Source organism: Halichoerus grypus, chromosome 10 (genome assembly GCF_964656455.1).
Source record: "Halichoerus grypus chromosome 10, mHalGry1.hap1.1, whole genome shotgun sequence".
NCBI lineage: Eukaryota > Metazoa > Chordata > Mammalia > Carnivora > Phocidae > Halichoerus > Halichoerus grypus.
Window position 1 is genome coordinate 15651971 of NC_135721.1, and position 20852 is coordinate 15672822.

A 20852-nucleotide genomic window follows, 5' to 3' on the forward strand; every position below is an offset into this window, starting at 1 on the left:
CCACCAAGCTGCCCAGGTGTCCGTTTCAGGCCAAAGGGCCTGCATTTCTTATTTGTGTTCCATCACTTGGGGTTTCTGACTCGCCAGATTTGGTACCTGACTCACAGACTTAGGCTCAACTAGTGTTTTGCTCCTCTAGCGAACATCCAGCCTCCGAGTCATCAAATGCGGGATTTCTTCTATGATTTTAAAAGATTGCCTATACAATTGTTTGGTGGTTCTGCACAAGGACGTAAAGAATCCTTGGCCGAGGCTGGGCCAGGCAGGGCGTGAGTGACCCGGAGCTACAGCCTCCCAACTGAAGATAGCCTGCGTCCTGCAGGACAGCTGCGAGGCCAGGAGGATAGAACAGACTGCTCTCTCAGTCCTGCATCTAGAGGCTTCTCTCCTCTCCCACTGCTCAGGGGATGGGCCCGGGGAGGGTGAGGTGCCCATCCCCCCCGTGGTTCTGCTTCCAGACTCCTGCCCATGGGGACTCAGCCTGCTTGCTCCAGTGATTCTGAATACTGGCCCTGAACATGGAATGGGGTCTCTGAGCATTCCCTTGACCCCACAACCAACCCCCAACACCATTAGGCTCTGGGGTCTGAAGGCTGCTACAGAGAGCCTATTCCCTCAGAGCCCTCCTCCAGGGCTTCTAGGCTCGGCCAGCTAGCTGCCCACCTCAGGCTGAGGAATTTGCCCCCCAAGCAAGGGGATCAGATTGCACATTCCTGAGGCCTGAGTCACTCCCGGTTCCTGCTTGTCTTCAGGAATGTGTTTGTGCTAACGCTTGGGAGGAGAGCTGAGGGCCCGAGAGGGATTGCACACACCAGAGGCAGTTCACTTTGTGTCCGGCTGGCTTGGGGCGAGGGATGAGGGGCCCACGCAAGGATGAGAGGCTGTGACCTCTGGAGCTACTGGGATGAGGTTCTGCATGGGCCCCAGAGGACCCGAGAAGGAAAGGGCCAGACTCAGGCAGGAACTGGAGCCTTTGCCTTGTCCAGAGTTGGCTTTAATTTGATCCCATGGGATAGAGTGGAAAGGGACCAGTCCAAGCAGGGCTCCCTTGCAGCAACCCTGGGAAAGGGACTTGGCCCCTCACCACCTCCTTCCAGGAAGGACGACCTCCCGGAGGGCACCGAGGGCTGGGTGAGGCCCTGGTGGCTCCTGGCTCCCCCTGAGTCATGGCTGTGAATCCCAGCCCCTTGCCTCTGCTCCATCCAGGGCACTGTGTCGAGATGGTTCTTTTCTGTCTCCAGCATGAGCCACCCAGCCGTAGAGCGAACCCACAGACTCCTCAGTAAATCGGCTGCTGTCACAGAGGGCATATTCGGTCAGGCACTGTGCCAAGCCCTTTATGTTGTGAAGCCGTTTGCCCTGGTTTGCCTGGGACAGTCCTGGGTTGCTGGACAATTATTAATTGCATCTCTTTTCCCTCTCAAAAGTGTCCTGGTTTGGAAGATAGGTATATATTCACCCTAATTTTACAGATATTATCTTATTTAATCCCCACAATGCCCTACAAGAGGGGCACTGCTGATAGCCCCATTTTATGATACAGAAACTAAGGTTTACAGAAGAGAAGTAACTTGCCCAAGGTCATACAGTCGGAAGGGACAGATCCGGAAGCTGTTAGGAACTCAGCTCTTGACTTCAAAGTCCCTCGGCTTAGCCACAACACCAAATTTCCTCTCCTAAAATCCTTTGATGCTTTGAAGGACTGAGAATCTAGTATCTCCACATAGTAGAGAAATAACAATTAAAGTCCAGGAGTTTATCTTGGCTCTCTTCCCAGTCCCACACTTTGGCTATCTTTGGCATGTTCTTCCCTTTTGGAGAGACAGCATGCACAAATCTGGTCTGCTCATTGGCGGCGGAAGTATCCTCACACCGACCCTGCGAGCTGGCTGTTAGGGTCCTCCTTGCGCAGAAAGGAAACTCCCCGAGGTCGTATACCTGCGAGGAGGCAGAGCCGGGGTCAGAATGCGGAGATCCCAGCTTTGCGCCAAGCCAACTCTCCACAGGGTGGTGCCATTTTGGTTCCATACACTACAGAAGCTCAGCAACGGATTGCTGTGTGGGCTGCAAGGGAATAAGATTCCAGTGCGCCCATGGCACAGACAAATGGCTGGACCACATTATGGACCCAAAGACCCTCAAGGCCCCCAGGCGTTTTGGCTACAAAGGAGCCAGGGCTGTCTTGCCCAAGAGCACAGCACAGCAATAGGGCCCTGTGAATGGGTCTACGGCCCATATACAGATAGTCTTCACTTGCAGATACAACACATTAAAAAGGTTTTTGGACGGCGTTTTCATTTCTTTGGTGGGAAAGATCAGACAATGTTCAGAGCAGAGCATGTCCACCTTAAAGGTGGAGAACAAACCCTTTCTGGAGCCCAGAGGCCCTTGCTCCAGTTTCTACACCCAGAGATCAGTACGTTGTGAGAGCCTCTTCCCACCCCAACACACTGGCCCCGGGGGAGGGAGAAATAAAAGCAAGCACAGTCCAGATGGTCCAGGGAAAAGGGGATTTGGGAAAAGGATGTTTGTTCAAAATTTACCAAAAATAGAGAACAAGAGTCTTGACCCATTTAAAAAGCTATTTCCCAGGAAGGACTTTCTAAGTAAGTAGTGGACAATGTCACAAGAGGAAAAGCCAGCGGCTTTGACAATGTAAAAATATAAAACATTGGGAGGTTAAAAACCATCAAAAACAAAAATAAAAGGAAACAACACACTAGTAAAACACATACGCTACAAATGTCGCAACGGCAATGTCGAGAGAGCTTGTAGGACGATGTTTATTTATTTATTTAGTATTGTGTTTTTATTAACATATAACGTATTATTTGTTTCAGGGGTACAGGTCTGTGATTCATCAGTCTTACACAATTCACAGTGTTCACCATAACACATACCCTCCCCAATGTCTATCACCCAGCCCCCCATCCCTCCGACCCCCCTCAACTCCAGCAACCCTCAGTTTGTTTCCTGAGATTAAGAGTCTCTTATGGTTTGTCTCCCTCTCTGGTTTCGTCTTGTTTCATTTTTCCCTCCCTTCCTCTATGATCCTCTGTTTTGTTTCCCAAATTCCTCATATCAGTGAGATCATATGATAATTCTTTCTCTGATTGACTTATTTCACTTAGCATCATACCCTCTAGTTCCATCCACGTCGTTGCAAATGGCAAGATCTCATTCCTTTTGATGGCCGCATAATATTCCATTGTATATATATATATATATATATATACCACATCTTCTTTATCCATTCATCTGTTGATAGACATCTAGCCTCTTTCCATAGTTTGGCTATTGTGGACATTGCTGCTATAAACATTGGGGTGCACGTGCCCCTTCAGATCACTACATTTGTATCTTTGGGGTAAATATCCAGTAGTGCAATTGCTGGGTCATAGGGTGGCTCTATTTTTGACTTTTTGAGGAACCTCCATACTGTTTTCCCAGAGTGGCTGCACCAGCTTGCATTCCCACCAACAGTGTAGGAGGGTTTTGTAGGATGATTTTTAAATAAGTCCATCAAAACTGTGTTAGAAAAGCTGGTGAAGAAAGCAGAGAACTGACCCCCCAAATTTAAAATGGTTTAATAATTATGAGCATTTTTGTGTCCTTGATCATCATGTAAGTTCTAATTTTGAAATAACATTATTTGCCTTTTAGATCATAGAATTTGCTTTGCTGGTATTTCCATGAGCTGGTGCAGACCCATGACACTGGCCCTCTCAGACCTCCGCTGGTAGGGGCATAGAAGTCAGGGACAACCCTTCTAGAAATACTTTGGCAGAATGTATCAAGTATATTTAACTAGAAAACATAAATGCCTTGGAATTTTCTCTGAGGAAATCATTAGAAACTCAAACAAAAAATTATAGACAAAGATGATCCATAAAGGGAATGTGGAGTAGCAAAAAAAAAAAAAAAAAAAGAAGCCCAGATACTCCAAAATAAGTGAAAAATTAAATAGATTAATTAAAATTAAATGCAGCTCTATGATTGCACAGCCCTTTAAAATGGTATTTTTTTGAAGAATGTTCATGCAAAGCAAAAAGAACTATGAAATATTATTGAGCAAAGTAGACTGCAAAGCAACTGTATGGTCCCAATTTTAAAAAGCGTGCAGACATATATAAATGACATGGCTATGTACAAACATGATGACTGTCGACCAGGTACATCCATGGCAGGAAGTGTAAGTCATGATGCTTTCCCTTCAAGCACGATCTCTAAGGCATGAAATCTGGCACCATCCCCTGCCCTCCAAGGATGGTAGGCATGTCACGAGACCACTTAATGTTCCAGAGGACAGAGGTGAGGCTGGGGATGGGAAGGAGCCTGGGGGAAGGTCCAGAGCAAAAGGGCCTGAAGAGCAGGATGACTAGGTGCCACCAGTAATGGTAGGTCAGAGAGTGTCAGGGCCAGTGGACCAAGAATATAACCACAATTCAAGTCCAGATGACAGTAGCAAGAGTCAGTCCCCAGATTGGCTCCGTAGACGCGGGCATGCTCGGGGGTCAGGCTGAGCCACTACTGCACTAGAAGTCAGGAGGACTGGGTCGGCCTCTGTCTCTGCCCCAAGTCACCACATGATCCTGGTGAGAGTCCGAGCTTCTCTAGCCTCCATTAGCTCATCTCTAACACTGGATGTTAGCCCCCCTTGGCCTGCTTGTGGTGAGGACCGAAGCAGGCCGTGTATACTGTGGAGGGATCTGTAGATCCCTGCGGGCGTCTGTGGGAGGGGGCTGAATCCAGGACTTAATAGCCATGGGCCCCTCCAAAGCCAGCCTCTTCCTGGAAGCCTTCCCTTTCCGCAAGCCCCAGGCCTGTTTCCTCTGGACCCCTCCAGAGCTTTCTGCCTGACCACACAGATCCTGTCTTTCATTGGGTCCCCAGCTGCTTCATGTGTGAAAAGCTTGTCTTTACAATTACATTGTCAGATGGTTGTCTACCAATGACCATCCACTGTGCCCCAAGCTCTGGAGAACATAGTGGGAGTTGAGAAATGCTTGTCTCTGAGGCTGATGGACCAGTGTCCCTTGCAATTGTATGGCTGCTCTGCTCTGGCTCCCCCTGGAGGTGGGGGTGGGCACTGCAGCAGGTTACTCAAGGGCCTGTCTAGAGACCAGACCCTGCCCCTGTTGACGGTGGAAATCCACTGAGGGACAAGGCTCTTGCTGGGGGAAGGTAAGGGGTGTTGGAGCTGAGGCTGTTTAACTTACAAGTGCCCCGATGGGCTGTGTTACTTCAAAGCTCTCTTCCAGATACCAAAGCATTGAGTTCCAGGCCTGTAAGCACCCAGGACCTTGAGATTCAGAGGACAGAGAATTCTAAGCGGTGTAAATCCTAAGATTCTGAGACCGCGTTCTCAGGATCAGCATCTCCTGGCTGGCTGCCCTCCTCCTCAGAAAACGCATAGCCTATTCAAACCCGTGGGGGCCCTGCCTCCCCTTGACTTTAGGTAAGTCAAGTGCCCAGAAGCAGTCGACAGCAATCCTGTCACCAGAAAACTAGGGGTGAGTTCTCCAAAGGGGAGGTGCTAATTAGTCATCTAAAACCAGGGCCCGTGCAAATGAAACACAGGGACGCGAGACCCTCAGTATGTCTGTCTAGAGAGCGCCCTCCCAGGATGGGTCTCAGACGTTGGCTGTCCCTGGCTGGGTCGTCAGGAAAGTCAGAAGCTAGAGTCCTTGCTCGGGGACACTGCCCAGCTTCTGTGAAGGAGACGTTTCCACGGGTCTCAGCGTGTTCACTGTCCTCCGCATGGTGAGAAGGCTGGGGAAGGCCAGCCGGTTTGCCCCTGCGTCTCTGTGGCCGAGTGCTGCGGTCTCTGCAGGGAGGCTCGGGATCGCTGGGGCGGGGGCCTTGAGACGGAAACAGCCAGGCACAGCCTTCACGGCCGAAGGACAGAAGCACAGCCTGCCCACAGGCTCAGCCCTGGGAACAGCAAGGGGCGGCTTCTCGCCCCGGCCGAATGCTGAGCTCATTGGTCCCTCTGACTAACGTGCGGGCCAGAACGTTCCCAATGCTACAGAACGCTCAGAACCTGTCCCCTGTCCCCACCCCTGCCTGCTACAGCAGCCTAGAGCTGCCCGGAGCGGGGCTCTAGCTGTAGGGCATGGCGGCTAGCAAGCAGAATTAGAAAGCTGCCTTGACCATGAGGTGAAGCCTGGGCGTGAACCTCTCTGAACTTGGCCCTCGAGAACTCACACCTGACACGACTGCCTTCCCCAGGTTAATGTTCTACGACTGCCTCAGACCTCTGCTCTACCGAAGCCCAGATCTTTCTACTTAACGCCACAGTTCAGCTCAGCACTGAGCTGGGGCAGGAGCTGGTCCCCCCCCTCCCCCGGCCCCAGCACAGATGCCAGCTGCCAGGCGGGGGCCCTGTAGGCTAAAATGCCGCTGCAGATGGGGAGGAAGAGCTCTTGGTCCAGGAGCACTGACTCTGATCACTGAGGGGCCAGAGGAAATGACTGCTTTCCTCCAAGCCAAGAGCCTGTTGTGGATCCGGATATATTCACACGCTCCAACACACGGTCACCTCAGACTTGGAATGTATGTATGTATCTCTATGGTTTTTTGGCCACTAAACAAAAACCAGAGGGTCCCAGTGACTCTCAGTTTACTACTGTGTCCCAGGTGCTTGTTACAGAATTGTCACCCACCCCCTTCCCCCCCACACACTCCTTAACCCCTTAGCTGCTGGAGGCCAAGGGCCCGGAACTAAATGTTTGGGTCCCCTTAGTGAAAGGGGTCCCATGATCGGTCCTGAGGAGGACCTCTGTGAGGAGTGTTGTCCTCGGGCCCCAGCATCGGGTAGCCACAGAACTGGCCACCAAGTGCTATGGCCTGTCCCCTGTCCCAGAGGGGAAGCGTAGACTTGTCTGAGCAGGAAGGCTCTTCTTCCAGCCATGTGGTCCCTGCACGAAGGGATCGATGTCCTGCTCACCGAGAGTCACTCACTTCCCAGTAAAAGGCCGTACAGGAGAAGTTGTGACACTGGGCGTGGGAGCCCCGGCCAGCTCTGGGATCCATCCCCTTCACAGCTGGGGAGGAGAATTATGGGGGCAGGGGTGGTGAAGGTCTCATGCCCCAGGAGGGGAGAGAAAGGGGATGGAGGCTCCTGTGGGTGCTGGAGCCCCAGAACCTCCAACTGGACCAGTGGGTCCCAGGAGCTCTCCATTTACTGCTGTGTCCCTGGTGCCTGGTACGGAGTTGGCACTTAGTCAACATCTGAATGAATGAATGGATGAATGAATGAATGAGTGAGGCCAATGCGTCGAGTCATCCAGGTCTCAGCAGTTCGCAGGCTGCCCTTGCTGGATTCCCCACTCCCCTCCAGGTGGACAGATGGGGGTGTTGAGGCAGAGGCCAGGCAGCCCGCCGGCCCTGGCACTTCTGTCTGAGTGGCTTGGACCTCAGCCTCTGGGCTCTGTGCGTGCCCTTTGGCCCCAGGCTTGAGCCTAATCTTCATCCCTGGTATCCTCCTCACGTCCAACCTGGCTGTGGGCCTCCCTTCCTCCCACTCTCCAGGGTCTGGGAGACACCAGGGGCGGGTGAGTGGCATCCTCCACTTCCTCTTCACTGAAGCTCGTGGAAGGGTGTGTCGACGGCCTCTGGGGCTCCTTGAGGGCAACACTGGGCTTGGGTCATTGCAGAGGGCCTGTGGGGCCTGCCTCTCGCCCTGAAGCAGCTCCTTGGCCTCTCTCCTGTCCCAGGTCCCAGCTCTGTCTGACTCATTGGCCCCTCATCCCTCTCCGTCCCCACCTGACAGAGCTGACAGATGGATGGGGCCCTGCCCCGTAACTGGATCAACCTGTATTTCTAGATTCAGAGTCCACGCAGGTGTGGATACAGCCCTGGCACTGAGCTCGGTGTTTCACCTCTACCGACTTTGGTGATCCTTGTCGGACTCTGTCAAGTGCAGTGTACTGTCTCCATGTTCCATTCAAGGAAACTGAGGTGCAGAGGGTTGAAGCTACTGGCCCAGGACAAAGAGCAGAGCTGGTGTTTTTCCACACAGCCACCCAGGGTCCCCCCCCAGCTTTCCCCCTCCCTCACGTTCATGTTACTCACCCTGCAGAGGCCCTGAGTGCTGGCAAGCATGGCCTCTCTGAGCCGTGTGAGCCCTCAGGAGGAAAGCCAGGCTCTAGGCCAGGACACCGGGCACAGTGGTCTCCCCGGGGGGGGGGGGGGGGGGCCGGGGGGGGCGCCTGGAGCCAGCCAGCCAGATGCTGATAGTTTACAGTTGTCCTCACAACGCAGGGGGCAGAATCAAAGGCTGTCGCAGCCGCCGGAGAGGGGCATCTCCATCTGTGCCCGTGTCCCTGTGATGCCACCGGCTGTCCTCGATGGGAGCCGCCAAGGGAAGAGAAACCTTCTGTCATCTTCCTGGAGCAAGAAACAGCCCTCCGGCGACACTCACCGCCTGGACACCCTTCCCCTGCTTCACAGAAACGGGACCCAGTCTTGCCTGGAGCTGCCCACCGCCAGGCCACAGAAAGCCTCGGACGCAAGCACGGCCACCAGGCGCCAGAAAGCCTCGGCTGCTGGGGATCAGAAGGCGCTCGAGGATTTCCCGTCAGGGTGTCTGTCGTCAGACGGGTACCGGCCGCACAGGCCGCCCTGCTGCCCTCTGGCCCTTCGGAGCCCCTGGGATCTTGTCCGAGCTTTGCGAGCAGGAGCCCCGCCACTGGTGGCTGGGTCGGGGAGGCAATGAAATCTTACAGTCGCTGGCAGGTCCGCGAGGGGCCGGTTCCACATTCCCTCCTGCAGCCGGTCAAAGGACAGCACAGCCCTGGTCCAGAGGAAGGACACCATCTGGAGGCTCCGGGGAGCATCCTTCCTGGCCTCTTCCAGCTTCTGTGGCCCCAGGCGTTCCTTGGCTTGCGGCTGCGTCCCCTCCATTGTCTGCCTTCTCCTCCGCTCTGTGTCCATCCTCTGAGCGTCTCTTATAAGGACCCTTGTCGCTGGATGATCTCATCTCACAATCCTTAATTTAATTACATCTATAAAACCACCTTTTCCAAATAAGGCTACATTCATAGGTTCTGGGGGTCAGAATGTAGACATATCTTTTTTTTTTAAAAGATTTTATTTATTTGAGAGAGAGAGACACAGCGAGAGAGGGAACACAAGCAGGGGGAGTGGGAGAGGGAGAAGCAGGCTTCCCGCTGATCAGGGAGCCCGACGTGGGGCTCGATCCCAGGACCCTGAGATCATGACCTGAGCCGAAGGCAGACGCTTAACGACTGAGCCACCCAGGCGCCCCCAGAATGTAGACATATCTTTTGGGGGGACCCCAATTCAACCCATGACAGGTCATTACATAACACATCGCACGTCTACACTATCCAACCTCTGCCCCTCCCAGCTCATGGCCCCCAGACCTCAGCCTGCCGCTGTCCACTCCTGCCCCCCACTCCCGCCCCAGGGCCCCCGCTATTTCTTTAGCACACCGGGCTTGCTCGGGCCTGGGTTCCGCTGCACCCAGGTCTTTCGTGGAGCTGCACACGGCTCTCGCCGTCAGAGAGAGCCTTCTTCAGGGGGTCAGTCTTCGGATGTGGAGGCCTCCCCGGCCACCTCGTCTCAACTTTCGACGCTCTCCCAAGCACTTCCTCTCTGTCTCCTGCTGTGTCTTTCCCCCAGCGCTTATCACATTGAACACGCATGCATTTTCCTCCTTTATCCTGTGTGCTCTCTGCCCTTCCCTAGGAGGCAGGGCTGTTTCTGCTGGTTCTGCTCACTGCTCTGTCCCAGCAGCTAGTTGCCTGAGGCTAGGCGGCCTTGGTTGAATGCATGAATGCATGAACGCATGAATGAATGAACGAACCAATGAGTGAATGGACAAGCCTCCGCTCCGGCTGAGTTCTGGGTTCCCAGAAGCCTTCATGGACATGCTAGCCCCACTCCCCTGAACTCCTGGGACAACCTGGCCTCGGAGGGCCCACAAGTCAACCTGTGAGCATCCTCCTTATCAAGTCTAAGTCTAGAAGAGGGTCACTGTTGGTTCTGCAGACACTCCCTGAGCCCACAACCAAGTCAGCCCCAGGCCCTGGATCTTTTCTGGCCCTTCTTGCTCCCACCTGGCCCATTCTCGCCCTGGTCACATTCAGCCATGCGTGCCCGGGGACCGGTGTGGGAAGGACAGGCGGGCCCTGCTGCCCCTGTGCCCCTCCAGAGCTGCCATGGGGGAGGGGTGGAGGGTGGGACAGGTCCTTCTGATGCACTAAAGCCTGGGATGAAGGCCTCCACGGTGGGCATTAAAGGAACGCACATGGGCAGGGCTAACTGTGGGGGGAACTCCTCCAAAACACAACCCCTACATTTGGTTGAAAATCCCTAACCACCAGTCTCCACTTGAGAAGAGGTGGATGATGGTCCAGAAGAGAGAGCCCTGGGCCTGGAGGCAGACAGGACACTGGCCTTCCCCTCACAGCCGTTGCTGGCCTTTTGCTTCCTCATCTCCAAATCCAGGCACTCGAACACGGGAGGGAGAGCTAAAATGGGATTCTCCTTATATATTGACTCAAAGAGCTCTGTGGTGGCTGCCTGGAGCACAGAGTTGAGAAGGATTCTGAGGTTCAGTCCAGGGTCACAAGAAGCACAGCGATCAATTAGTGATGTCGGCCATGGGAGACATGAGAGTGAGCGCCACGGTGTGGGAAGGCTCAATGAGATGATACATGAGGGTGCTTCGGGCTACATGTCTACACGGGGCTGTGTAGCTGTGCCTGGCAGAAAGGCAACGGCCGGGTGGGTGAGTGGGAGCCCCGAGTCCCGGGGCAGAGCTTTGCTCCCCTAGAGGAGGGACCACCTGTTCCCACTGTGCTCAGAGGGGCCCTGTGGACTGCGGGTAGCTCTGTGGTCCAGATCATGCCGAACCACCAGCTCCATCGTTCCAGTTCTTCATGCTCTAAATGAGGCAGGCGGGCCCAGAAAGAGGGAGTCATTCCACGTGGCACCCGGAAGGCGTCATGGGGGAGGGAGGGTTTGAGCGGGGCCTTGTGGGGCCCGTAGCCATGATGACAGCCAGAGCCCGAGTCTGGACCGCTGACGTCCCCCAGAGGGCACCGCGGCCCGCTCGGTGCTGCTGCCTTTCCCAGCACAGCGGTCTTCTTTCCTACTTTTATATTTTGGTTTCTGCTGATTCTTCTGTGACATAAATGCAAATGAGACAACAAGCACAACAACTTCAGAGCCAAGGAGGCCTGCGGAGGGAGCTGTCCCCGCGGGACCCTGCTGGGCAGGGAAGCTGGGCCAACCTGTCCCTCAGCGCCTGCCCTCCCGGGCCCTGCCGGGGAGGAGGCCTTTTCAGGGCCCCGAGGCCCCTGAGCGGCCAAGAAGAGAGGGTAGCCAGGGGCCAGAGTTTGACGCCAATCAACAAGAATTAGCACGGCTCATGGCTGGATTTTTCACATTCTTTGTTTTTTTGTTTTGTTTTGTTTTTTTTACCACTTGAAGCTTAATTCAAAGGTTTTCCTGTGTGGAGCCCCAGAATATAAGATGGAGGAAGCAGTGACCCAGAGCTTACTCCTTACCCACTTTTGGGGGGCCCTCCTGAAACACTTCTTGGGCCACCAGTAGTCTGAAAACTACTGACCCACAGGATGTGACCCAAATGTTTACATCTCTTCGTAACTTCTCCCTTCTGTTTGCCCCCCGCCTCTGCAGCCCCACCTGCGGCCACACCAGGTACTCCCTGTCCCTGTCCAGGCCCTAACAGGTTTGGACACTATCTGCTTTGTCATCCTGATTGCTGATCTCGCTCCCTTTCTTCCTCCATCCCTCCCATTTTTTCTCCTGGAAAACTCCTACTCATCCTTCAAGACCCCAGCTAGGATACCACTTTGGCAGAGAAGCTTACCTTGATCTCCCTCCACCAGCCCTTGCATACAAAGACAAAGTGGCCCTTTCTTCCTCTCTCTATACTTCATCCTCCCCACCCCCCACCACCAACAGCAAAGTATTCCTTCTACTGTGTTTGAAGTGCCTGTTTCCCTGTTTGTCCCTACAAGTGTCTAATCTCCTTCAGAGTCTGGCGTCTCTTCACCTCCTGCATTCCCTGGGCTGGGAACCCATCTGCCCCATATAGGTGACTGCTCTGTGTGGACCCGAGGGACTCAGCTCACTGGACTCTAGGTGGGATCTGGGCCACTTGATTGTGTTTGGAGGTCCAGCTCAGGGCCACCCCTCATGGCCACACACATGCATCATTGCTAATTTCCACATGAAGAGGGAGACCAGAGGAGGGAGGGACCCTGGGCTCCCTCCATGTTTATGGTGTGGCCTTGGGGCTGGGGGAAGTGGGGGACAGATGTTATAGGCCTTATAAGGCCCTCCACTTTAGCTCCGGCCATCCCCCTCGGCTCCCAGCCCAGTAGGAAAAAGGCATCCATTCCAGGACTCTGAAGCAAAAGGTCACTTCCTGGGCCGGGGTAACCATGGCAGCATGATCCCCTCCCTTCCCCTCTCCCCCAGTAGCCGCAGACTAGCCAAGTGTCCTCACAAGCTCGGATCTTGTCCAAATTTACAGTTTCAGGCTAAGGAAGGTCTTGTGCCAGTGTTTGAGCCCTGGCCAGATCTCCAGGTATCCTGGGTGGTGTAAGATCTGCCGCTGACTTATTTGGGGGAGGGGGGACCTTCTGAAAGCCCCTGAGCCTTCTGCTTCAGTTCTCTCAGCTGTAAGAGAAGGAAGCTGATTTTGGTGAGAGGTGATCAAAACTGGGCTGAAGAAACCTTAGGATTCTACAGACATAAAGGGACTTTTGCCAAGCAAACTACTTTGCCTGGAGAAAACGCATTGATTTTTTTGATGTCAGACATGTTAAAGCTCTGGGTAAGATTTTTTGCTTGAGAAAAAAAATAAAGATTTTAACTGATAAAAAAAAAAACTTGTAAATTTCGATGCATTTAGAAATCCAAACAGTGTGTCCTGAAATTCTAGGAGGTTCTCAAAGATTGGGACTGAGAGAAGTTCGAGGGAAAAGGAGCGGCTTGGTTTCCCAGCCGCAGACCTCGGCTATGTTACAACATTGCACGGCAGGGGGGCCTGGAAAGCCTCTTGCCTCCCGGTCTCTTGCCTCCAGGGTCAGCCTTTCCTCCACATTAAGACTGACTACTTCGGGTACATTGCTGTGCTCTTTAAATTCTTCTTTGAAACCTCCCTCCTTTTGCATGGGTTCCTGGGATGGTCCGCTGAGCTTTTCCCTGGCATATGGGAGGGAGGGGACAGATGCTGGGGAGGTAGGGTCAGGTTGGGGAATGGCTGGAATGGGGTGGGGGTGTGTGGAAACGCAAGAGGGGCACAGGGACCTGAAGCCTGAGTGAGCACCAGTCCCTGGGGCCCGTGGCCTATTGGAGAGATTACTAAACTCTGCTGGAAAAGTTTCTATTTTTCTGCTCAGGCTCCTGGCATCCAAGCCAGGCCAGTGGCAGGGGCTGTTGGGATTCCAAAACAGGAACTGGGGCAAGAAGATGGAGGAGCTGTTACAGCCCAGGGCTGAGCGAGGACACAGCCGTGCTGGCATGTCCCACACTCCCTTCTACCCCGGGGGCCAGGGAAATGTCTCTCACGTGGGCAATGCTCCCAGCCACAGTGTGCCGCCTGGATTCATGCCCAGTTGGGGACACGAGCCTGCTCACCCCAATCACCCTGGCCACCCAGGTAAAGCCAATGAGATGTGGGTACTTTAAAGTCTGATTCTGATACATTCCAAACTGGGAGTCTGTCTCAGGGGAGAGAACTGGGATTGGAGACAGAGGCCAAAGGAACTCTGAACCTTCTCTGCAATGTTCTTTTTTTTCCCCCCTAAGGAAAATGTATTCATGGAGTACTTGGGTAATAATAATAATAAAAAAATAACTTAAAGAACTTCCCGTAAAAATATCAACTGTCTTACGGTTGACTCCAAACATGTTCCTATTTCGAGATGGGGGTCGGGATTGACTGGTTCAGACAGTTCTCCTGACTTGTCAGGTGGTTTGGAATCAGATCTGGCTCCTTGGGCCTCAGTTTGTCCATCTCTACAATGGGGAGGTGGACCCGATAGTCTCCAAGGTCCTTCCAGCCCTGACATCATGTACCAAGAAGCTTCGCTGTGTGAGGCAGCAAATGGCCTGTCCCTCTGGCTTCCCCCGGGCCTTCTCAAGGTGGGCAGGGCTCACTGCAGCTGCAATGTCCTCTGAGCTGCAAGTGTGCAGAGTGTTGGCCATGGTCCCAGGGCCAGGGGGGACAGCAGAGCAGCCCGGGGGTTCCTTGGGCAGGTGAGCTGAGCTGCCCTTCCTGGGGAGAGTATGCCAGGCCTCCGAAAGCCTTCAGGGGCCCCCAGCCTCGGGGCAGTCAGGACAAACACTGGCATAGCAGTAGGGTTAGTCATGTCTCTCTCCGAGTTGGGGATTGAACAGCCGTGACCTGTGTGTGTCATTAAGACAGAGATGGTCTGGTTAGGGACATTGGCCCAGTGACCCTGCCCCCGGCACCAATTGCTATGACAACAGCTCAATAGGGTCCCCAGGGCCTAAGAATCCTGCTTTCACTGAGAGCGAGGTTGGCTGAGGTCAGACAAAGAGGGATTAATAGAGCCCTGTTCTCATTAAGCCACAAAGCACCATTATTACAAGTCGAAATGGCCCTACCAGGAGATGCACCATGTTTTCAAGCCACAGAGAGCCCAGTACACCAAACAGAATGGTTCCAGCATCAGCCTCCAAGTCACCCTGAGCCCAGAATCAGAGGAGGAGGAGAAAAATGAGAAACACCCAAATGTCCAATAGATGGTTACATAAAGCATAGTGTGGCCAAACCACAGCCCGGCCCGCACTCACGCACACACCAACGTTCATGATATTATTGCATTGATGTCCTCACAGTACACAGAAACAGGTTACAAAATCTGTCCATGAGATGACATTTAAAAAAAAAATCACATATATATGTACATCGTGTGTATATATATATATAAAAATCATTTACATATATACATATATATACACACAGTAAAAATACAGAAGAAAATATTTTAAAATATTGCCAGTGATTATCTTTGGAAAGTGTCATTTTTTTCTTTTGGTTTATCTGTATTTTTTCTTTTTATAATGAACATATATTGATTTCTCTTGTATTTCTAAAAACTTTTATTTTCTTAAACATTGGTACAGAGAATTAGAGGGTGGTCATCCTTTCCCTCTGTAATCAAACTTCAGTTAATAAAATTCATAAGAGGACATTGATTTGGAGGGTCAAGTTTTCTTATAAAGAATATTTATATTCTAATATTTATAATGTAATATTAACTCAAGAACAAATATATATTTTTTAAATTTTGCATCAACCAGTATATAAGGAACTTATTCTAAATGATACTGCATATCCTCAGGCAGTATTACAACAGTGTAATGAAAAGAATTTATCGTTAGCTTTATCATTGTGAATGGTCCAAATTCTACCGTATTATGGCATAGGCTGATCGGCAGGGCTATTGGATGAGCAGAGTGTTTGTACGTGTGGTGAATGAATGGCCTCAGATTACCCAACTTATTGAGTACCTAGACCTGCTTTTTGTAATTTTTCAGTCTGTCCCACTGCTGAGAAACTGGTAGTATGAGCATCCTGCCTAGAGCAACTCTTTCCCGTTCTTTCTAGTCTGGTGCTTCAAATCTGCTGTCACCTTGGAAAAAGATGTAGACAGTGTACTTGTTAAAAGCGTGAGTGAATTAAGAGAACAGAGAGCTGAGTGAGGCCTCAAAGTGGAGGCCCTGACAGGCTAAGATCCAGAGTTGCGGACGTGTTCAAAATTACCAGCTCCTGTAGGCTGGGGTCAAATCATGTAGCATCACATAAGTCAAGTTAAAGAGCTTGGACTTTATCCTAAGGGCAGCTGGGGGCTATTGAAGAATTTCAAGAAGGGAAGTGAGGTACTCATATTGGTGTTTTGTAAAAAGATGACTACAAGGACAATTTCACGTGGGGCAAAACGGTTGGCAGGAAGAGACAGGGGTCTGGAAACATGAAGGGAAGGGAATTCGGTTGTGGATAAATAGGTTATTGGGGACATTATATGTGTGTTCTCTTCTAGCTGATGAGCCCAAACACATTCTCCCCTTAGGAGGAGCCATAGGAGAAATTTCTTTCTGGCCTCTGTGCCAGGAAAAGGGAGGCCTCCCTCAAGCTATAGATAGATTTTTATGCCATTGGCCTGTGAATCTTATAACTAATTGCATTTTCCTCTTTGCTTTGGCCACTAGGAAGCCCTGTGTATGTAATTCACACACTGACTTTACCCTTAGTTCTCTGAGATGCATACTTTCATTTTGCCTAGAATTCTTTATGTATAGTATCCTCCTTATTTGAATTTCCAGAAGTAGTATCAAATTATGTTTGGATCAATGTATAGTATCAATAAAAAAACCCTTTAAAAGTCTTAGCTTGAGAAAACAAAAAAGAAAATCAATAGCTTTTGCTGTTTTCGTATGGGCATATTTCTCTATGTTAAATATTGCTTTAAAAAACAGGGAAGTCTATGACACCAAAACTATACACTACCAAAGAAAAACAAAATACACTGGACTTCATAACAATTTGAAACTTCTGTGCTTCAAAGGACACTATGGAAAAAGTGAAAAGGTAGCCCACAGCATGGGAAAAAATACTTGCAAGTCATAGATCTGATAGGAGACTTATATCTGGAGTACGTTAAGGACCCCTTATAACTCAATAATAAAAAGTCAAACAATCCAATTACAAAATGGGAGAGAATCTGAATGGATCTTTCTCCAAAGAAGATATAGGAATGGCTAATAAGCACATGAAAAGATGCTCAGTATCATTAGTGGGAAATGCAAATCAAAAGCACAATGAGATACCACTTCATACTCACGAGGATGGCTATAATGAAAAGACAGATAGTAACAAGTGTTGGGGAGGATGTAGAAAAATCCAAGCCTTCACCCAGCACTGCTGGGAATGTAAAGTGTTGCATCTACTTGGGAAAACAGTCTGGCATTCCTCAAAAAGTTAAACATAGAATTACCATATGATTCAGCAATTCTACTGCAGGTATATATCCAAGAGAAATGAACACGTGTGTCTACACAAAAACTTGCGTGTGAATATTCAGAGCAATGTTATTCATAATAGTCAAAAGGTAGAAACAACCCAAATGTCCATCAATTAATAAATGGATAACCGAAGTGTGGTCTAGCCATACATGGCAGTATTATTTGGCCATAAAAAGAATGAAATGCTGACACATGCTAGAACATGGAGGAACCTTGAAAATATTGTGCTAGGTGAAAGAAGCAAGGAACAAAAAGCCATATATTTGATCGTTTTACTTATATGAAATGTCCAGAATGGGCAAATGTATAGAAGACAGAAATAGATTGAATGCTTAGGTCTAGGGGGGTTGGGGAGACTGGCATATGGTAGCTAAAGAGTGTGGGGTTTCTTAGGTGATGAAAAACCCTCTGAAATTTATTGTGGGGATGGTTGTGCAACTCTGTGAATATAATAAGAACCAGTGAATTGTACATTTTAAGTGGGAGAATTGTATAGTATGTGAATTATATCTCAACAAAGCTTGTTAAAAAATCCTGGGAAGTCGCCATGCTTGGCCCACTCAGTAGACTGAGTGTTCTTGGCAACCCAGGTCTACATAGCAGCAGAGATGGGCTGAAACTACAGCTCAGCCACTTCCCTGCTGGGTAACCTTCTCACGCGAGTCCCTTCACCTCCCTAAAATGGAGACAGTGATATTAGATGCACGGTGGGCTCGTGCTGGTCCTAAGAGGGCTGCACTCAGTAGGGACAGACCCTGCTGTTTTCTGGAGGGCCCTCCAAAGTCCCCCACCCCCACCTTTCCTAAATGACTGGGACTTGCAGATTCTCTTTATGGGAATTGACTGCCATTGGCCTTGTTAATGTTTAAATATTTAAATAACAGTACTTCAGACTTTACAGGTCTGAGAAACTCAGAGAAGATGCTGGAAGGCAGGAGTGTAGCTGGGGCCACTTTTTCCACCCCTGTTCCCCAGGGAGCCTGGCCCAGGGTGGGCCTGGGATGGTCAGAGAGGTGGCTGTCTGCCTGTCAGTGGTCATTTCATTGCTTGAACCTCAGCTGAGAAATGAAGAGCTTTTCAGTCTACACCTTGTGTGTCTCTCAGGCCCTAGATAAGCTGCCCTACTTTTTTTTTTTAAGATTTTATTTATTTATTTATTTGAGAGAGAGTGAGCACGAGAGGGGGGAAGGGGCAGAGGGAGAAGGAGAAGCTCCCCGCTGAGCAAGGGGCCTGATGCCATGTGGGGCTTGGTCCTAGGACCCCGAAATCACGACCTGAGCCGAAGGCAGATGCTTAACCGACTGAGCCACCCAGGCGCCCCATAAGCTGCCCTACTTTTTAACAATCCCCAGGAACAGCCTGGGTCTGGAGTTCTTAGTCGTAAAATTATAGAAAGTCAGTGCGAGGCCACTGCTGTTCCAGATGAGGGGACAGAGGCACAGAGATGGGCAGGCCCGGCCACAGTGGCCTCCCCAGCCCAGTTCTCTGGAGGATTCAGATACATTCACGGACCCCCTCTAGTGTGCTCCGCTCTGCTCACTGTTCAAGTGTGTTCCCGCACTTAATCCCAGCAACAACTTGATGAGGTAGATGTTATTTCCCCTTCTACAGATGGGAGCCCAGAGACTTGCCCAAGGTCACTCGGAGAGTAAGCACGCTGGGATTCAAAGCAGCCTGCCTGATGCCAAAGCCCATGTTCTTTCTCCCGGACTGGTCTCCTGGTTTCTCCATTTCAGAAGTCAAGCAGGTCACAGGGAGAGGGGTCCCCTCCACCCTCGTCCCCCACAAAGGACTCCTGCTCTAGACTCTGGATTTCCAGAGTTTGCTTGCGCCTGGCCTGGTTGTGCAGCTGCCCTCCCCTCTCCCTCCCTCCCACCTCACTCATTTCTTCTTCCAGGAGCTCCATTCTCCCCAGCCCAGGTCTGGCCCTCTCTCAACTTGAGCTTTGGAGCTTGGGTTTCAACTCCCATGGGAGAGAAGGAGAAAGCATTATGGACATTCCTAATTCTAAGCCTTGAGTCTATCTCTTAGGATGTCTTTTGTTGCCAAGGAAAATGAAACAGATGTCTGGCAATAACTTCACAGGTTTCCTGCCAAACCAGGGGAGAGCTTGTCTTTGGTTTAGAAGTAGCCAAGAAAGACAAGTCCCAGCCCATATCATTCCCAGGAAACGCGCAAACACACACGGGCTTCTCAAACCTGGGAGGCCTGCACTCCAGTGGCCAGGATTTCAACATCAGCTGTTGAAACATGCTGCCCCCCTTCCTCCATCTGCCTCACGCCTTCCATCCTCCACGGCCCCCTGGGTTCCCCGCCACCCCTCTGCTCCCCATCATCTAGTGACTCCATGGCCTCTTGTCCTCGCAGGCAAGGCCAACTCCCTTGCTGGGCTTGTTTCCCAACATGCCTTAGGTACACTTTTGTGTGTGTGGTAAAACACACATAACGTAAAATTTACCATTTTATCCATTTTACAGTGTACAATCCAGTGGGTTGGTACATTCACAACGTTGTACGCCCATCACAACTATCTACTTCTGATCATTTCATCACCCCAAAAGAAGAGCCCATAGTCATTAGACGGACAGAAATGGGCACTCCCCATTTCTCCAGCCCCTAGCCCCTGGCAACCACGAATCCACTTTCTGTCTCTACGGATTTTCCCATTCTGGACATTTCATATAAATGGCTTCATACAGCATGTGGCCTCTTGTGTTTGGTTTCTTCTGCTCGGCTTAATGTCTTCAAGGTTCACCCATGTTGGAGCACATATCAGTACTTCATGGGCTGACGCGCTCTGGCCGAATAATATTCCACTGTGCAGATCTACCACCTTTTGTTTATTCATCCATCAGCTGATGGACATTTCAGCTGTTTCTATCTGTGAGCGATTTTATGAATGGGGCTACCATGAAAATTCTTTAATTTTTAAAATTTTTATTTATTTTTAAGTAGGCTCTTCCCCCAACATGGAGCTTGAACTCACAACCCTGAGATCAAGAGTCACATGCTCTACCAGCTGAGCCAGCCAGGCGCCCCTCTACCATGAATATTCTTGTGCAAGTTTTGTTTGAACACCTGTTTTCAATTCTTTGGGGCATATACCTTTGAGTGGAATTGCTGGATATTGCAATAATTTTTTGTTGAACTTTTTGGGGAACCAGCATTTTTTTTCCTCGCCAGCTGTACCATTTTACATTCCCACCAGCAGTGTGTGAGGGTTCCAATTTCTCCATAGCCTCACAAACTTGTTATTTTTCCAATCTGTTTAAATTAAAGCCATCCTAGTGAGTGTGAAATGGTATCTCATTGTGGTTCGGATTTGTGTTTTCCTGATGACTATTGGTATTGAGCATATTTTCATGCGCCATTTGTATATCTTCTTTGGAGAAATGCCTGTCAAAGTCCTCTGGGCATTTTTAAATTATTTATTGTATTGTTGAGTTGTAAGAGCTCATTATATATTCTGGATTCTAGATCATTATCACATATATGGTTTACACGTACTTTCTCCCATTCTCTGAGTAAATGTTCTACTCTCTTGGTGATGTCCTTTGAAGCACGACCTCCCTTAATTTTGATGACATTAAATTTATTTTTTCTTTTGCTGCTTGTGTTTTTGGGGCATATACAAGAATCCATTGCCAAATCCAAGGTCATGAAAATCTGCCCTTATGGTTTTTTCCCAAGGATTTTATAGATTTAGCTTCTATATTAATTTAGGTCTTTGATCCATTTTGAGACAATTTTTGTACATGATGTGAGGTAGGATCCAAGTGCATTCATCTGCATGT

The 20852-nt window shown here is 50.4% G+C and overlaps 1 protein-coding gene across 19 annotated transcripts in view; it reads right to left on the reverse strand.

Moving 5' to 3' along the window:
- The window catches only part of HS1BP3 (HCLS1 binding protein 3), an 80476-nt gene that overhangs the window by 18693 nt on the left and 40931 nt on the right, over window positions 1-20852 (reverse strand). Inside the window, exon 7 of one of the 19 annotated variants that reach the window (XM_078056024.1) lies at window positions 1878-1938. The exons of 17 other annotated variants lie outside the window; for them this stretch is intronic. In XM_078056024.1, coding sequence (XP_077912150.1) covers window positions 1893-1938 — 46 coding nt within the window. In that variant the 3' untranslated portion in view covers window positions 1878-1892. Of the gene's footprint in view, window positions 1-1877; window positions 1939-9115; window positions 11155-20852 lie in introns of those variants that run through there. One more of the 19 variants, XM_036112819.2, reaches the window with a different exon arrangement.